A 19,627-nucleotide genomic window follows, 5' to 3' on the forward strand; every position below is an offset into this window, starting at 1 on the left:
CCAATGCCTCCCCTTTACTCTCAACCGCCTCCGCCCATCTGTGGGTGAGGTACACCAAAAGATCACCAGTCGAGCGACCACTACGGAAACCGTATTGCCGGTCGCTTAACAGCTGGTTCTCCTCCAGGTACCTCATGAGCTGGCAGTTAATAATGGATTCCATTATTTTGGAGAGTAAAGAGGTGATGGCGATCGGTCTGTAGTTAGACGGATTTGAGCGATCGCCTTTTTTAGGGATTGGGTGGACAAGAGCAGTCCACGAGTTCGGAACGATTCCTTTGGCGTAAGAGAGCCGAAAAAGACGCGTTACAACCGGTGCCAACTCAGGAGCACATGTCCTAAGCACAATAGGGGAGACTCCATCCGGCCCTGTCGACTTATGGATGTCAAGGGAAAAGAGAGCGTTTCGAACGACACGTTGTGTGAAACGTATATCCGCCATTGAATGGTTGCACCGCGGGATGGTAGGCGGTGTCTTTCCCCTGTCATCAAGAGTCGAGTTCCTAGCAAAGAGAGCGCCCAGGAGTTCGGCTTTCTCTTTAGCGGAATGGGCCAGAGAGTCTTCGTCCTTGTGCAAAGGAGGAAAGGATGAACGACAGAAGTTACCTTGGATGGCTTTGGCGAGGGACCAAAACGCCCGTGTTCCCGAAGGAAGTCGCGCTAGTCTATCGCCAAGTGCACCAATATAACTGGATTTAGCCCTAGCGATTTCTCTCTTGAAGGATCTGGAGGCAGAGTTGTACTTCTTCCTGATGAGACCAACGCTTGGATCGCGACACGCCGTTGCTGCAACCCAGGCTTGAAAAAGTTCCTGTTTCTGACGAGACGCCATGTTACAGGAACGTCCAAACCAAGGCTTAGATCTACCACCAACGGGCACAACAGAGTATGGCACAAATAGTTCCATACCCTGCAGTACCACGTCAGTGATAGACTCAGCACAAGCGTTGGGATCCTCCGAGGAGAAGCAAACAGGCCCCCATGGGTAGGAAGCGAAAAAACCACGCATTCCGTCCCAGTCTGCCGACTTGTAGTGCCACACACGGCGTCGAGCTGCAGGTGTCTGCTGTTTCGAGCCCATAAGTGGCACCATACTCCGTATCAGGCAATGGTCTGATGACCCCAGTGGGGCCACGACGGAGACCTGATAGTTCTCGGGATGTGTGGTCAGCAGAAGATCCAAAAGAGAGGGAGTATGGCCCTCCACATCCGGTATTCGCGTAGGCGATGAGACCAGCTGTGTTAGGCCATAGGCTAGAGCAAAATCGTGTACAGTTCGTCCCGCGTGGTCAGTTGTACGCGACCCGAGCCATTCAACGTGGTGGGCATTGAAATCGCCTAAAACCACGAGCTCTGCAGAAGGGAACTGTACAAGCAAGGTGTCGATCATCTCTTGGATGTGCTCAAATAATCGGTCGGTACCAGTATTCCCGCTGTGGGATCTGTACAGGCAAGCATAGACGCGAGGGTGGTCGCCGCAGTCAATATGCAGCCAGATAATAGACAGATCCTCACCTTCAAGGGTGCCAAGACGTCGACAACAGATATCCTCCCTAACGTATGCGCATACCCCGGCACGCGGTGCAAAAGTATGCTCCAGCTTAAAACCAGGGTATGTGAGATAAGATACGTCGGCCGGAGTTGATATCTGAGTCTCAGTCAGGAAGAGCAAGGCCGGCTTAGCCGTCTCAAGATGGTAGTGGACGGCGTTTAAGTTAGTGTGCAGCCCCCGTATGTTACAAAAGTCCACCGTGAGAGTGGAGGGGGGTGATTTTTTTTGCTTGCTCTGCGAACCCCTTGGCACATGACCGAGCGGAATTATGCCCGCCCCAGAATACGACGGGCTGCCGCAGCGCAGGCGCTGCGGGAGGGATTCTCCTGCACCGCAGGTGCCGGTACCCTCCTGCCTCCTGGGGTATTCTGCCTAATAATGCCGCGTTCATATTTGGGGGTTGTTGTTTTTGGGCCTCCGGACCCCTCACTCACCGTACGAAACGCGGTGGCATACTGTTAATATGCCACCACTTCACGCCGGTTTCCTGTGAGGGTGTGGTAACTTCCCCGGTGCGAGCTTGACCCATTTCGTGCCGAAGCAGTGCTCGACTCCCACTTCAAAATATTTAGGTGAATTAGTGAGATTCGTAATAATAAAATTGCCTTGTCATAAAGTATTCAATTATCAACAAGTAAACAAAAAGATTTTCTCCACACCAGGAAATAACAGCTTTTTCACAACTGTACTAGTTAACTAATAAAACGGCAGACACTATGTAGGGTACCTAAAATCATTACCTATTTAGACTCTATAGACCTAGTGGCTGCTTTGACTTCGCCCGTGGGCTTCCCGTGGGACATGATACATATATTATGATCACAGATTATTGTGGTGATTACTGATTATGATTGAATATGTATAGCCCATACCAGTCGCGAATCACTTTACAAACCCCGCGTTGAAAAAATTTTTAAATCAGTCCAGTAGTTCCTGTGATTAGCGCGGTCAAAAAAAACAAATTCTTCTGCTTTATATTATACTAGCTTACCGCCCGCGGCTTCGCCCGCTTTGTCTAAAACCTAATAAATTATATACTAAAACCCCTCTTGAATCACTCTAAGTATCTATAAAAAAAACGCATCAAAATCCGTTGCGTAGTTTTAAAGATTTTAAGCATACAAAGGGACATAGGGACAGTGAAAGCGACTTTGTTTTATACTATGTAGGTAGTGATAGTATAGATGCATAGATTAAAGGCTCAAAGAAACAAATAAATACATTTTATTATACATACATACAAAAAACTTAATTCAATTTCTATTTAGAAATGCAGTTCCGTCGAAGTATATTTAAAACTAGTTGCGCTCCGCGGTTACCCGCCTGGTTCCACATAGCAAGTTCCGCTCCTGTTGGTCTTATCGTGATGATATATAGCCTATAGCCTTCCTCCTACACGACATTCCAGTTGTCTAATATAGGATTATTATATTATGTATTATTGATCATTATTCTATCACGTGTACAGTATGATGTCACAGAAACAGTAGCGAACAAGAACCAGCGAGGTCGTGAACACGGCGTGTTTACTGTTTATCGTCCACGTTGATAATAATATGTACAAATAAATAACATTCTCTTCAATAATTTAATAAACATCAGACATTCGCTTGCAATAAGATTCAGGGAAAATTTATTTTAATAAAAAAATGGTAGACAAGCTTGAACTTCGTTTTGCAACTTACATGTGTCCTACACATCCCGTTGAATTATATGAGCTAATAATAGAACTAGTGGAAGAAGCTTTGGATTGCTACGTTTCATTGCAATATGAAAGCCGACGCCCGGGACCAATAGCTAACCGTCCAGATCCCTTTCAGTCTGATAAGCTTGATCTGGGTAAGTTATTATTTAATTATAGTTTTTTTGTTTTCCAAAAATATTTTCGGAGATCTACAAGACCTTCTAATTAACATACCCCCTATATACAAAACTACCCGCATTAAGACAGAAACAACATTCTGTTTATATTGGATAATAAAAATAAATAGAATGGAATTTTTTATTATGTTTTTAATCATTTACATTTTACAGCTTTTATGACTGCAGCAGCCTATATGAGAATAAGGCAGAAAGGAAATAAATACATACAGCTTTTACCTGTTACTCCAGTATTTGCCCATCAAATGAATGTGGAAAATAAACCAGGATATTTCTCCGATGTTATCATACATAGTGATAAAAAGTAAGGTTACCTACAACTAAACAATTTTAGTACCTATTGCGTCGTTTTAAATTAAAATAGATATATTATGTATTTAATCATCTCATAGTAATCAAGTGTCATTAATATAGGTCACATTTAATTGTATTGAGTGGTAACGGTCATTAACCGATTTATTATTATTTTTTTGTGTGTATGAAACTTTGTTTTGCATTTCATATAAAATTACAAAATTATTATGACAATCTAGTATTGCTTTATATTGAGACAGAATATTTGCCATTGAATTATTCGATGAGAAAAATAAATTAAAACATGTCAGCCTTGTGCTCATTTTGAGATTTTTCACCACATAGTTGCGTAGGTGTTTTAAAATACGGCTCTTGCACCTCTAGTTATATTGACGTTAATAAACAATACAGTTTGATGGTCTGTGTAAATAATATCGAATACATCGAGTAGTTACAATAGTCTAAAAGCAAATAAGTAGATAAATTAATTGTTATCAGCCATGTCTCCTGATAACACAGTATGCTTCTATTATTTCTCAATTGATTTTCGTCGTATATAGTTCCTAATTTTTGATTCCGGTTGATTGGACACTTATATTTTTTTTTATTACAGGGCCCATAACGTCAATACTTTACACGACCTTCGCGGATGTACGTTTGCATACAGCGATGAAGAATCACTAAGCGGAAGTAAAATAGTCCTTAAGACATTAAGAGAAAAGGGCGAAAATGCATCTTTCTTTGGCTCACTACTAAGTAAACCACACACAGATGTTGGATAAAAATTAGAACAAAATAGAATATCTTATCAATCTTTTTAATTTGTTTCAGAATCTGGATCACATTTGGCCTCTGCTCAAATGGTCTTATCTAAACAAGCGGAATGGGCGGCGGTCGATTCAACGACCCTACTAAATTCAAAAAAATACATGCACGACGGAGGTAAAGATATTATAACTTTGGAAACATTAGGGCGATTGCCGCCGTACCCCATCGTAGTAAATTCCAGATTATCAGGTAGGTGGGCCCTCATTACATATGTATTATCATGTATTTTACGTTTTAAATATAAATAAAGATATCCAATATATATTTATATACTGTATATTTCTTAATATTATTTTCTATATTTCAGATAACATTAAAACCTCAATTGCTAAAGCGTTACTAATATTATCCCAAACAAGCGAATGGAAGAAAAAATTTGCAAAGTTTGGTTTAATAAAATTCGAAAATAATAGTGAAAATGCCTATGATGGGCCGTCTGCACAGATGTGGTCCATCCAGAAAGAAAAACTCAATGTTCGATATTATTAGATTATTACTAGTCCTCAGTTTATTTTATGTGATTTATATTTTGTATGTTGATTTCACACCGAAAAAATAGTTATACTACAACTATGCCAAGGACATAAAATCTATATTACATATTATTTAAGTAAGCATTTATTTTTTATATTTTAAAAAGTATATTAAAGAATTATTATGTTACAGGTGTAATTTTTATTTGATATCCCCTTGTCTGTTATAAAATCTTTAGAAGAACGATGTCAAAAAAATCGCATCTGTGGACCCCGCTCCTGGAGCTTGATTATACCGTGACGTACCTTCTGTCGTATTTTTTACAATTGTATATCGTAAACTATATCTTTCCTATAGGTCTACCAGAATCTGATGGCATATTTTTATTTATGAAATAAAAGATTTTCATGTGGCAACTTATTTGACAACTATCAAATTGGTTGTCAAATTATTTGTCTTTTTTGCAGTTGATGAATAATTTTTAGGATTTTGTCTAAAAAATCTTCGAAAATGTCGAAAAAGCCGCTGCGATCACAAGCAAGAGGTGTTGTTTATAATGTGTATAGAAAAATATTCGATGAAGAAGGGTCAAACACATCACAATTTTCAATTTTGAAGATTTTATTGGTAAATTGGGCTTACCCGTTTTGATACTTTAAATTAAAAAATATTATATATAGGTAACTATAATATTGTTTGTTGATTAGAATAAAATTTTATGAAAACTTATTACAGGAGTTTCCAATACGGCTATTCGTCAAGTCCAAGCTGTCCAAGTCAATTATATAATGTGTGTATCTGTTAATACTTTAAAATAAACAATTTTATTTTATTAATATTTTATTTTATAAAAAATTATAAGCAGTTTTGATCTACATTATAATTATATCGATATTTTCACATGGTATACTGGTAATGAATATACAAATATAGGTATGTGTAAATAATAATATGTGTTACCTGTATAAAAGTAATATGTATAATTGTATATTTATGTACCTACATCATATTAAGTGGATATCTCATTATTAAGTACAGTATTGTCCACTTATGTAACGTGACTAATTATATTGAGGACAAAATAAAAAATAAGCAGTATCAAGATCGTTCAGTCCATTTTCCCCAGGGTTGCACACTCAAAATTTTGATTTCCCTAATTGCCATCAGATTCTGGTTTACCTATACTCAAACTAACACAAAATATCAACAGAAGAACAAGGATGGCATACATCCACATGTTTACATAACAAAAACGTAGCTACGAGCGTCTCTAGCGCTTTAAAAAGTTACCGTCCAACGTCTCGATTTCGCGCGCAGCGCCGACAGCGTCATTGGGTTTAGTCATCGATTTTAGGAATGTTTTACAAAGGTTTCATATGTCTTTTATTGTTTTAACGATTCGTAAATGAACACTATGCTTTATCATGACATCTGTCATCAAATAAATGTAACAGAATTCATCCTGTCAGGTATCCAAAGTTCAAGAGGTACTTTTTTCAAGTGCTTTTTTTGTTGTTTCATTTCTCGTAACATAAAAACTTCTTACAGCCAAAACTCTTTTGTAGTCAAGTATAAGAACCGAACTTTAATATAAGTTAATAACCTAAACCACTTGGATTGAAGAATAATTAACGGTCCCTATTTTTTGCCCGGCGCTCGGCCGCTCGGAATGGCTAATGTTTTTGTAAGCCTTGTATTTTAAAAAAAATGTATAGGAATGAATGGTTTTTATTATTTAATGAGTTTGTATATGTATTATTGTAAATACAATAAAACCTTTTTGTATGAATAATTATTTATTTATTTATTTTTAACGAGTTTTGTACAATGAACTAAAAAAAATTGCTCACCCTGATTTCAAGCTAGAATTACTTATTTATTGCAAAGTAATTTATGACTAAGATATCTTTTATATATTAGCTTGTTTCATAACGATTCGAACGATATTAGTTATACAAAGTAGCTCCCTACAAAATTTTAGAGATATCGTCATTGTTTATAACTCGCACGGTTTCGCGCTGACCACGCAGAATGGCCTTCACAGATGCGCGAAACCGTGCAAAATGGCCGCCACAGCTGAAGGGATATATTTAAAAAAAGATGTTAAACTTTCAATGGTTTTCCTTCTAATTTTTGAAGTAACATTTTGAAAACAATCACATCGCCTTGTTTTCCATATTGAATCATTATTGTTCGAGGAACCATGAAGCCTGATGCAGTTGTACTAGCTGCTACTGTTTTTTTTGTTTCCTGAAAGTTTGTTTACATTAATAAAATAGAGATATGACAAATAACAGAAGAAATTTAAATTAATGCTTCAACTGATTCTGAACTTAATCATAAACATATTGAATGTTTATTATTTCTTAACATTGCTGTAAAATGCAAGCACAGAATATACCTAAATTTGATCAAAGATTCAATCAAAAATTGGTATGTTCCATAAGCATTATCAATTTAAGCATTAATTTAATCATGCCAAAAAAGAATTTTGCTACAATAAAGATAAAGAGATTAATAAAAAGACTAATTAATAATAAAAATTTATTTTAAAGTTATAGTTTTCCACAATATTAAACAAATGGCAGAATAGCCAACATACCAATAAATAATACTTCCTTCAATTAATAAGGTTTGCAAATGAAAATTAATTCAATTTATAAATGCTTTCATACATACAAGTAAAATTATATTTCTACCATAACAATAAATAACTTGCTACAACTAAAAAAAATAGACAATAGTAGATAGTTCTACTAAGTTTTAAATCTACAAAAAGTAACTGTGTGCACTAAACAACTCCACCGCCATTGATGTGATCAATCTCTTCTTGTGAGAGTGGTAGTCTTCTGTAGCGAGGAGGTAAATCAATATCTGATATAGGGCCAGTACTCATTGCTGCGCTTGGTTGAGCTTGAACAGGCTAAGAAAAAAATATATTTATTTATTTGACACTTCATTACACACATTGTTTTTATAAAATATAAAAGTATATACCTAATAAGTCACAATGTTACAGCTTAATATGTGTAACGGGGCGGCCTTATCACTTCAGAGTGATCTCTACCAGGCGACCCCTTAGGCAAAGGACAAGTGTTTGCTGTATAAAGGGAGGCATCAAAATCTTATTTTAAAAACTAAACAATATTTTACAAACATACATATTACTTAATAATTACATAATAATATATACCTACTAAATGATAAACATACACATATAAAAATATAGTTAATAGTTATTAATTACTTAAAGTATTAAGGTCACTACTCAGAGCCATATTCCAGATCTAAATAATATTTATGTATTAGACGTTTAAAAGAAGTCAAAGATTGTGCACGTCTTATATCCACAGGTAAAGAGTTCCACAATCTTACAGCGGTTGAAGCAAATGAATAACTTAAGAAATCAGTTTTTTGAGTAGCCACACGCAGTGTGAGTCTTTCTTTCGACCGTAGAGTATAAGTTTCATTCTGGAGGAATTCAAAGTTATTCTTAAGGTATGAAGGCGATTTAGGGTCAAAAAGTACTTGATACAAAAGACGGAGAAAATGTATATTACGACGAGATCGGATTGGCAGCCACTTGAGTTTTTTTCTAAAATACGAAACATGATCGTACTTCCGAAGCCCAAAAATGAAACGTATACAAAAGTTTTGCAGACGCTCCAGTTTATTTAAAAGCTCCTGCGTAAGATCCGAACAGCAAGCGTCAGCGTAATCGATAATAGGCAAAAGAAGGGATTGTGCCAGTATGATTTTAGTGGAGAATGGCAAGAAGTTACGCAAACGCCTTAGCGAGCAAGATGAGGCATAAACCCTACGACTCACCTCTTTTATGTGATCACGCCAAGATAAAGTTGTATCAAGGTACACACCAAGGTTTTTAACAGTTTTGCTAAAAGGTATAACAATGCCATCAATAGAAATAGGTGTGAGGTTCTCCCAGTCAAGCCTTGAGATGAGACGGGGGCTACCAATGATGATGACCTGACTCTTAGATGGATTAATGGTAAGGCCATAGTTTGTGCTCCATTCAACAATCCTGGCTAAATCAGCATTAGTTGAGGCTATAGCATGTGATATATCTTCGAGGCTTGATTGAGTGTATATTTGCAAGTCATCGGCGTAAATGTGGTAGAGAGAAGTTAAATTACTTGTGATAGAGTTTATAAATATCGCAAAAAGAAGAGGAGACAACACGCCACCCTGCGGGACACCATCAGTAATGGATGACCAGGATGATATTTTATCATCAACTATAATGCGCTGTCGCCGTCCACGCAGGTAACTTTGAAACCAATCAATCACCTCTGGAGATATATTAATTGAACGAAGCAGACCTAACAATACTCTATGATTGACACTATTAAAAGCATTACTAAAGTCTAAAAGAGTTAATACGGTTAGCTGCTTATTGTCCATACCTGATCTGATGTCGTCGGTAACCTTAACCAACGCTGTCGTAGTACTGTGACCAGGACGGAAACCGGATTGGAAAGGACTAAGGACGCTGTTTTTGTTCAGAAAGGTGGTAAGTTGTTGATGTATCAAGCGTTCTAGGACTTTGGAGAGGAAGGGTAAAATGGAAATAGGGCGGAAATCAGTGGGATTACTGGGATTATTTTTTTTTGGAAGAGGTATAATTTGAGCAGCTTTCCAAAGGTCAGGAAAACTGCACGTAGTTACGCTATAATTTAAAATATGGGTGAGGATAGGAGAAATAATATCAAGGATGGGAATGATCATACTACGACAGATAAGATCACTTCCGACCGCATTAGAAGATATGGACAGAACGTTCTTCTTAATATCACAGTCGGTGAATTGATTAAAGACGAATGATGGGAATTGAGGTGTTGGAAGTGATGAAAGATAAGCTAAGGTACGATGAATTAACTTGTCATCGAAGGAGGTAGAAGAAGAAGAGAAGTGTTGATTTAAAGAATCGATGTTAACATTATGCGGGAGATTGGTTTCTGATTTTCCAACACCTAAGGTTCTAAGAAATTTCCATGTTTTTGCAGTGTCACCACTGTCAATAGATTTATGGATATGGCGTCGTTGTGCATCTCTACACAACATGTTACACCGATTCCTGATATTCTTATACTTCAATTTGGCTGCATCAGTTTTTGCGGACTTCAGTTTTGACTTCGCTCGGTTTTTCTGATTCATAATAGCAACAATATCCTTGGTGAGCCACGGCGCAGGCAGATGTTTCTTTTTAACGCGCCTTAGCGGTGCATGCTTATCGTATAGATGAGTAATGATGCTATTGAATATACCCACTTTAGCATCAATTGATTCAGCTTCAAAAACATCTGACCAGCTCATTTGTCTGGCATCAGACAAGAGGTTCTCCTGATTAATTCCACCAAAATTACGTAGCAACAGGACAGATGGTCGAAGTTTTGGTGGACGTAATTTATAGGACAAGTAAATTAGTTCATGACAGGAAAATGCATCAGCAGGACATTGATCAAACTTCGCAACAAATTCGGGAGAGGAGACTATCATGAGATCTAACAGAGAAGGGATGCAACCAGGCATAAAGTGAGTAGCATTTTGGGAAAGAACATGAAGGTTAAACGAGTTAACAAGGCCAAGTAATTTGTTGGAACGGTGGTCACGTTTCAGAAGACACGTATTAAAGTCCCCCATAAAAATAACATGTTTGTAAATCGGTAAGTAGTTTTCAAGCGTATTTTCTAAAGATGCAAAGTAGTCTACTAAAAGGGAAGGGCTGTAAAATACACCAAGTAAAATTTTTGAGGGAGAAAGATCCAGTTCTAAGAGAAGATGTTCTGCTGTATTTAAAGGTGGAGGCTGGGGAGAAGTACTTACAATTTTATAAGGCAAGTGTGAGCGAAGGTATATGGCCACACCACCGCCACCTTTCCCGATTCGGTCATTACGAATTAAGTTAAATCCGGGAAGGGAGTAGGAAGATGAAGGAAGACATGGCTTAAGCCATGTCTCAGACACAAGTATTGCGTGAATATTATTCGACACGAATGACGCCAGCATATCCGGAAAATGAGCAGGGATGCTTTGAGCGTTCATATGAAATAATATAGTTGATTATGATTTCAAAAATAATGCATTTTACATGTTACACTTAAAATTAACACGACATGCAAGGGATACTTGCATTTTCCCACATAATGCAATGTCGAAATAATGAGAAACAAAACAAATTCGGCTCACATGATTATGAAATAAAGGTCAACATACCGTTTGAAGTGAGGCCGTTGCCGGTGCTCCCGAGGGTGCCGCTGCCGCGGGAGCCCCAGGTTGCCCTATTCCTCCTTTGCGGAATTTAATTACTGGAACACGACGAAGGATTGTTGTAATGCGAACCATTTTCAATGTGTTAACCTTTTAGATGTTTGTGATACCAGCTGATTTTTTAAGCCAAAATTTTAGTGACAGTTACATTTTGACAGAAGACAGTGTGAAAATGTCATTGTTAATTTTTTTTTATTCAACTACTAGGGCTGGATACATGTCTATTATACATTTTATTTGTTACTGAAGAAAATACTTCTCTCAGAGAAGTGAGGGTCACCATTTGTGACTTCTCTAAATAGGACTAAATAGGTAAGCCTTAGTTCATTAGTTAGTTAAATATTTATTCGGGAGAACGCCTGCCGCGGTCTGTTGCCTGACCGGCCGTGGGACATCAGATTCAGGTGCATGCTGAGATAAGCATGATTCACCTATAGTGAGTGAAAGAGACGACTAAATAAATAGGGTCAACTCACACCAAAAGAGCGGCGAAGCGCAGCGCAGCGCGGCGAAGCGCGGAGTAGCGGAGACCCGCGACTTCTCGAGCATTCCAGCGACTTCTCGAGCAGTCGCGGGAATCCGCGCGCCTTCCCGCGATGAATTCACGGGTCGCTCTTTGCGCAGTTCGAATGCTCGCGCGCACAGACGCGTGCGGGGAGCGGGCGCGAGGGGCGGGATATTGCCAGCGGCCTCGCGAATGCTCGAGCATTCTCGGGAATTCCCGCGACTTCTCGCGCAGTCGCACGGCTCCGTTAATGGAATTCCACGGAATTCCAGCGGCGCCGCGGGCATCCGCGCGACTCGTTCGAGCTTGTCATGCGATAATAAGTATTATAGTAATGAAGATAAAGTTAAAATTCATATGACACGGAAACTGCGCTCCGCTTCGACGCTCTTTTGGTGTGAGTTGACCCTTAGTAAATAAGCAATAGCTAGCTTTCCGTTCGTGGCTTACAAATATACCTATCCTATATCCATCCCTTGGCTTTTCACTCGGATCAAGTTTTGTTTTCTATTATTATAATCTCCTATAAGGGAGCGTTCAAGTAATACATAACGCAATTTGGGGGGAGGGGGGTCTCGTAAAACGTTACGATGCGTTACAGGGGCGGAGGGGGTCTTTCTTACAACACGTTACGTAACATTGTTTTTTTTTATAAAAAATGAGTGAATTAAAACTCCAAAATTGGCAACCACTTTCATTTATGTTTTACGGGGAATCCCTTAATTGTATTAGTCTGGTCGTCATTTTTGATTTGTTCTCGTAAGAGCGTTTTCACATTGTCCGGTCCGATATCGGATATCGGAAGCCGATAGCCGATATCCGATATCGGACACAATTTGCCCTTTCACATTATCCGATAATATCGTCCCGATATCATGAGTGTTGCCAGAAACTGGAAAAGTAGATATATGGAGAATTAAAAAAAACAGTGGATGCATTTATGTTACAAAAAATAAACTTTATTTTAAATAAAATAAATAGTAATAAATAAACTATGTTTTTCAAACCGGTTTAATCTGCTGACTGCGGAGTTTGGATTTGTACCCTCTGCAGAGTCAGAATCTAGTTTCAATATTCAATTTCATTGTGAGGCTTGTTTTTTTTTATATGCTGTTTTTCTTTTTTTAATAACAGAACATGTTGTGTGGTCGTAGTGAATTTTAGAACTTTTTTATATTAAATCATGTACGACTGTTATGTTCTTATACAAATAAAATAAAATAAAATTCAATCAGTATTAAAGCGACGAAACTGGCAAATATAAATTCAAATTACCTACATTTACAAATTTAGGTGCTGTTATCTACCACAGAACAGTAAATTATCTACGTAGTACCACAGACTAATAATAATATAGCCATATATAATGTAAGCATACGAGCCATGACAACCAAAATAGTAAACAAGCCAAACAAGCTCAAAAGTCGCCGCGCGTTCTTGACAAAATGTAAGGTCGCCGCATTCTAATTCTGAAATTTTAGAGAAAACTAAACAAAATTGCCGTATTGTAAATTTTCTTTTCAATAAAAAGAGTTTGATTTAAAAAATTCAACTGATAGATCGTAGTTGTACATACAGTAAAAATAACTACAAAAAAGAAACCGACTTCAAAAACAGCTGGAAAAGTAAAATATAAAAAAATTGGTTGCCTGTAAAGTCGGTATACGGGCGAAAGTTTTACGTGACAACGACTTTTTATGTCTGTCTCTCTCGCTCTTAGGCGGGCTAACCATGCCCGCGTGCCTCTTTCGGTGACTCATCGTAACGTTACCGAGCGTTACACTTTTTCATAAGTGACTCCCAGCCGCAACCTAATTTAAGACGTTGTCACGTCAAAAGATTTGATATTATTAATTACTTAATATTATTTAGATGTGCTATTTATTATACAGGTTTGATATCGGCGCTAAATCAAAGCACTAAATCTGTGACTCAATGACAACAATACAATAAACAGCTTACAGCACAACAGTAGTCCAAGTAGGAGGAGGAGCGAGGCAGAATGAGTAAATAAAGATAAAAGACACTAATATTTCTAAGATACGGTTGAATTTAAGAACGCAATATATTTTTGTTTACTTCAGTTCAGCCAATTGCCGTATATTATAGGACGGTATTAAAATAGCTCCCGTAAAAATAGTATTTTTAATGCCTTTAAATACTTAAATGAATGTTTTCTTAATAAAAAGGTTTATAGTAAATGAAAGGATTTTTTTTTACATTTAGCGCCTAGAAATGACTGAAAATACACAAACTAGTGCTTTTTTGCTGTTGGTATACTACCTTTTCGAAAATTGAGTTGGTAACACTGAACATTATCGTCCGATAGTTCACGGGAATATCGGTGTTGGCTCCGATATCCGATATCGGACCGGACAATGTGAAAGACAGGTACCTAAATCATACATTTTACTTAGCCTCCGATATCGGATATCGGCTATCGGCGCCCGATATCCGATATCGGACCGGACAATGTGAAAACGCTCTAAGTTGGCAAACCTTTTTGTTTATATATTTCACTGGGAATCCCTAGATTGTATTAAACATCATTTATTGTTGTTCTCTTTGTCAGTACTTGTTAATGATGATGATTATAAACATAATACGCAGGTGTTGCGGATTAAAAAGGATAAAATCTGTAATATACTTTTTTGCGACTTTAGGGTAAAAATGGTCACTTGAGTGTTACGGAACGTTCTGAGACTGGGGGGGGGGGGGGGTATAGTAAAACGTTATGGTGCGTTACAAGGGGAGGAGGGGGGGGTCAAAAATATACAAAAATTGCGTTACGTAATACTTGAACGCTCCCCAAGAATGTATGGATGTTTGTTACTGTTTCCGGAAAAGCACTGAACGGATTTTGATAATACCGTAGCTTAATGTACCAAAATAACACAAGCTATTACTTTTGTGATTTGTCCACAGGATAAACTGCGCGGCGCCTCGCCGGCACAGCCAGGCTGCAGTTCACACAAAGATAGTTTCAAGATTTTTTAAATACTGTGATTCAATAAGCAATTAAGGAATCCTATAATTTGAGCTCAATAATGATTAGAGACAAATGATTAAACAGCTTTTATTGTTTCGAAAATCAGAATTCACATTTACAACTTATAAATAAATAATCTTACATACATCACACGCTACACGACAAATAAAATTTTTGAGTAGCAAATTTTGACAATCAGCAGATCTATTGTATAAAACAATCTACAATAACAACAAACAATATATTATAATGCAAGAAAGGAATATGCATGTACTTAAAAGTAGGACTATTGTGCCATACTAATTTTTAATGCCCAACAGTCAGCTAATCTGTTAATACAGGATATATTATCATGACAATTATTTAAACTGGTCTGCGGAAGTTTTTGCCGGCGTACTTGGCAGCAGCTCCAAGTTCTTCTTCAATGCGAAGAATCTGGTTGTATTTGGCCAAGCGTTCAGATCTGCATGGCGCACCTGTTTTGATCTGGCCAGTAGACAGACCAACAACCAAGTCAGCAATAAAGGTATCTTCAGTCTCACCAGACCTGTTAGAGAAAAAATATTATTATAATTATTTTTATTTAAACTATTGACTGTCATCAAATTGGAAGAGACCCTTATTTAAGATAATTAATATGTATTCCGAAATTAAATGTTGTTAACATTTAGGCTCACAGTATCAAGAAGAATCCCATACTAGCCCAGTGAAATTAGTAGAAAAAAGTGAAAAAAGATTATAATTTTTTTGTCAATAATTGACTTTATACAACGTACTGATAATCGTAACTCACGCTTGACCCTGCATTAGCTCATATGTACGCTGCGCACTCTTCGCGCTCTACCTCAAAAACGGTTGATCGTATAAAAAAAAAGTTTAGACAAAAGTTGTTGAGAATTTTATACTATCATAATATACTTTCATAATAGGTCAAAATATCATTTAAGCAATAGGAACCGAGATATTCGCGAAAAATCGTTTTTTGTGACCTTTGACCTTCAATATCTTAAGACGCGGACACGATAGCATTTGTGACTTTTGAGACAATATTTAGGGTAACAAAACAAAGGTTTTTACCAATTTCCAGCTTATTATCTTTCATTCCGAGGTGAAACCCCTAATATGACTGGGCTATACCGATTCTTAATGCATTGGAACATTACTATAAATAATAAATCAATTTTAATTTTAAAAAAAAAGCTATTACTAACCTATGGGACACCATAGTACCCCATCCATTCTTCTTGGCCAGCAAGTGAGCGTCAATAGACTCAGTGACACTTCCAATTTGGTTCACCTTCAGCAATAAACAGTTGCAGGCCTTCTTCTCAACAGCAGTCGTAATGCGTTTAGGGTTTGTCACCTGGAAATAAATAGAAAAAGTATTTATAAATCTTCATTTTTATCGTGTTGTTTGTGATCAGTATTGAATATGCATAGTTTGAATCAATATAGGTCTACCAGAATCTGATGGCATATTTATAATTAAGAAATAAAAGATTTTCATATGGCAATGTTATTTGACAACTATCAAATTGGTTGTCAAATTATTTGTCTTCTTTGGAATTAATGAATAATTTTTAGGATTTTGTCTAAAAAATCTTCGAAAATGTCGAAAAAGCCGCTGCGATCACAAGCAAGAGATGTTATTTATAATGTGTATGGAAAAACATTCGATGAAGAAGGGTCAAACACATCACAATTTTCAATTTTGAATATTTTATTGGTAAATTGGACTTACCCGATTTGATACTTAAAATTAAAAATATTATAAATAGGTAACTATAATATTGTTTGTTGATTACAACATAATTTTATGAAAACTTATTACAAGAGTTTCCAATACGGCTATTCGTCAAGTCCAAGCTGTCCAATTCAATTTGATATTGTGTGTATCTGTTAATACTTACGAAAATAAACATAGTTTTTATTTATTTTATAAAAAAATTATTAGCATTATCTAGTTTAGATCTGCATTATCATTACATCCATATTTTTACATGACATAATGATAATGAATATACAAATATAGGTATGTGTAAATAATATGTAATATGTATTACATAGATAAAAGTAATATGTATATTAAACATGTAAGTATGTACCTACATAATATTAAGTGGATATCTCATTATTAAGTACAGTATTGTGCACTTATGTAATGTGACAAATGATGTTGAGGACAAAATAAAAAATAAGCAGTATCAAGATCGTTCAGCCCATTTTCCCTAGGGTTGCACACTCAAAATTTTGATTTCCCTAATTGCCATCAGATTCTGGTTTACCTATATAACCTTATTATTAAGTTAATTGTATTGATGTTGCCAGTACATAATTTAACAATATAAAAAATACATTAATTCATCAGGTTCACATGAAAAATTATATGATTAAAATAAAAATAATTTCAACTCACAGTAAGATCGTCACCAACAATCTGTATGGATGTACGTGCAGTGAAGTTGGCCCATGCAGACCAATCGTCCTGGTCAAAGGGATCCTCGATGGAGACCATTGGGAAGTCCTTGATGAAGTCTAGGTACACATCAGCGAGTTTCTCCGATGACAAATAGTCTGCTGGGTTGGACTTGGGGTTCTTGAAGTCAAGATCGTATGTGCCGTTCTTGAAGAATTCAGATGCGGCGACATCCATACCAATCTCAATCTATAACAAACCAATTAAAAAATATTATTTATTATTCTCTGAATATTGAATATCTTTAATAATTCAATTTTTATTATAAATAAAATAATTTCGTCATTTTAAAGTGTTCTCTATAATATTTAATAGTTAATACCTTTCCAGTGTATCCAGCCTGCTGGATGGCATCCTGGATAAGGAACAAAGCATCCTTGTTGTTCTGGATGTTGGGTGCAAAGCCACCCTCATCACCAACAGCTGTCGAGTCTAATCCAAACTTCTCCTTGATGATTTTCTTGAGGTGATGGTACACTTCAGAGCCCATACGCATGGCTTCACTGAATGATGAGGCACCTGGTAACATGTTATTAATTTTATTAACTTTGTGTTATCATCTGTTTTATCAATTTATGGTCACGTCATATATTTTATATTATGTATGTTCAATGTCCCTAATTGAAATATTATACGTAAAAGGACAATATTATAGTATCATAATTTTATATAAAAAATAGAGCATAGTTGACCTAAAAAATAATATAATTAATAATTATGACATCTATTGTGTTGTGGTCCGATCGGGCCGCTCGGGGCTCAATGGGTTAAAATGTGGTATATGAAAATTATTTTTAAGAAAAGAAATAAACAATGTTGAATGTGACTATGTACCTATATTGAACCATGATTGATCTATTTGACGTGATAGAAAACATATGTTTAGATAACATGAAACAGATTAATTACTCAACTATGATTACAATAAGTAATAACTATTAAAATATTTGTTACTACTTGATGATAACACTATTTATTTACAGATACTGAAGCATGATGAAATCATAACAATGCTATAACAACATAAGTGCCAAGAATTAACAAATTTTGAGTCATTACTTACCAGTCGGCAAGATCATGAACTCTTGCATAGCCAACTTGTTTCCTGCGTGGGAGCCACCGTTGATGACATTGAAGGCGGGTACTGGTAGCACAATTTGGCTATTGCCAGCTAAATCAGCAAGATGCTTGTAAAGAGGAACACCCTTTTTAGCAGCTCCGGCCTTCGCTACAGCAAGAGACACACCCAAGATGGCATTGGCACCAAACTTGGACTTGTTCTCAGTTCCATCCAGGGTGATCATGAATTGATCAATCTGTTGAAAAAGTGTTGTTAGATAAAGTTTTTCTTTTTTTGAGATGTAAAAATATTAATAAACTATACATTACACAAGAACAATTTAAAATATAGTAGTTCAAACCTCCTTTTGTTGGGTTTCTTCAAAATTCTGCTTCAAAAGTTCAGGGGCAATTACGGTGTTGATGTTCTTAATGGCAGTCAATACACCCTTGCCGTGATATTCTCCCTTCACATTGTCTCTTAATTCTAAGGCTTCATGGACTCCAGTAGATGCTCCAGATGGTACAGCTGCCCGGAAAAGACCCAGTTCAGTAACCTAAAACGATTTTATATATTTGTATTTAGGATGAAGAAGTTACAAATGACTAACATAAGCATCAAGGTCAAATAATACTCACCAAGTCGACCTCTACGGTGGGGTTGCCACGGGAGTCGAAGATCTGACGAGCTTTGATCGATTTGATAGGCATCTTTGATACTGTGGATAATATACGCCCGGTAATCATAACTAGACATCATTATATTATATATACGTATGAAACTAAGCTTTTGGATAAATTTTATTGAGAATTCCCTAAATGCACATATATTTACATAGTAGTAAGTAATAATTATCAGAAATAGAAATAATACTAATGAAATATGAACAAGCTTCCTCAAATTATCTAACGAAGTGAAGCACTATAAAATCTAATTGGAAATTCAGATTTATGAAGTATTACCAATTTTATCACGTTTTGCATAAATCTTGGTACTTACCAAATATAATTCAGCTGCTTTAATTTCGTTGACTTATTTAACCTTTGCAGACGTGCAATTTCCTCTGATTTTCACCGGCTAACTGTCCTTTGACCTTCACAAGGTGAAAATAGAGTTGTATTGACAGTATTACCGATTCGAAAAATTATCGATTAAATAAAAAAGTACTAGAAATCTAAATACATAAGTAGTGAAATTATTCAAATCAAGTTTGAATTTGAAAACCTAAAAAATGTATATTATTACTAGGTGAATTGTATTTGCAATACATATATTGTCGT

General features: G+C 36.4%; 3 protein-coding genes across 3 annotated transcripts; 1 reads left to right on the top strand and 2 right to left on the bottom strand.

Annotated features, from left to right (window-relative positions):
* The first annotated feature begins 3,037 nt into the window (after positions 1 to 3,037).
* LOC123695955 lies at positions 3,038 to 5,218 on the top strand. Its single transcript, XM_045641906.1, has 5 exons — positions 3,038 to 3,391; positions 3,587 to 3,737; positions 4,341 to 4,483; positions 4,559 to 4,744; positions 4,863 to 5,218. Exons 1-5 carry the CDS (start codon positions 3,202 to 3,204, stop codon positions 5,042 to 5,044), a joined length of 852 nt encoding a protein of 283 aa, XP_045497862.1. The 5' UTR covers positions 3,038 to 3,201; the 3' UTR covers positions 5,045 to 5,218.
* A 2,341-nt stretch (positions 5,219 to 7,559) lies between these two features.
* LOC123695959 lies at positions 7,560 to 11,477 on the bottom strand. The gene is made up of 2 exons (XM_045641911.1): positions 11,264 to 11,477; positions 7,560 to 7,952 (listed from the first exon to the last, which is right to left on the bottom strand). Exons 1-2 carry the CDS (start codon positions 11,390 to 11,392, stop codon positions 7,821 to 7,823), a joined length of 261 nt encoding a protein of 86 aa, XP_045497867.1. The 5' UTR covers positions 11,393 to 11,477; the 3' UTR covers positions 7,560 to 7,820.
* A 3,407-nt stretch (positions 11,478 to 14,884) lies between these two features.
* LOC123695960 (enolase) lies at positions 14,885 to 19,473 on the bottom strand. Its single transcript, XM_045641912.1, has 8 exons — positions 19,347 to 19,473; positions 18,986 to 19,065; positions 18,709 to 18,903; positions 18,351 to 18,603; positions 17,610 to 17,806; positions 17,228 to 17,476; positions 16,023 to 16,174; positions 14,885 to 15,358 (listed from the first exon to the last, which is right to left on the bottom strand). Exons 2-8 carry the CDS (start codon positions 19,055 to 19,057, stop codon positions 15,175 to 15,177), a joined length of 1,302 nt encoding a protein of 433 aa, XP_045497868.1. The 5' UTR covers positions 19,058 to 19,065; positions 19,347 to 19,473; the 3' UTR covers positions 14,885 to 15,174.
* Positions 19,474 to 19,627: the final 154 nt, after the last annotated feature.

Source organism: Colias croceus, chromosome 12 (genome assembly GCF_905220415.1).
Source record: "Colias croceus chromosome 12, ilColCroc2.1".
NCBI classification, from domain to species: Eukaryota; Metazoa; Arthropoda; class Insecta; order Lepidoptera; family Pieridae; genus Colias; species Colias croceus.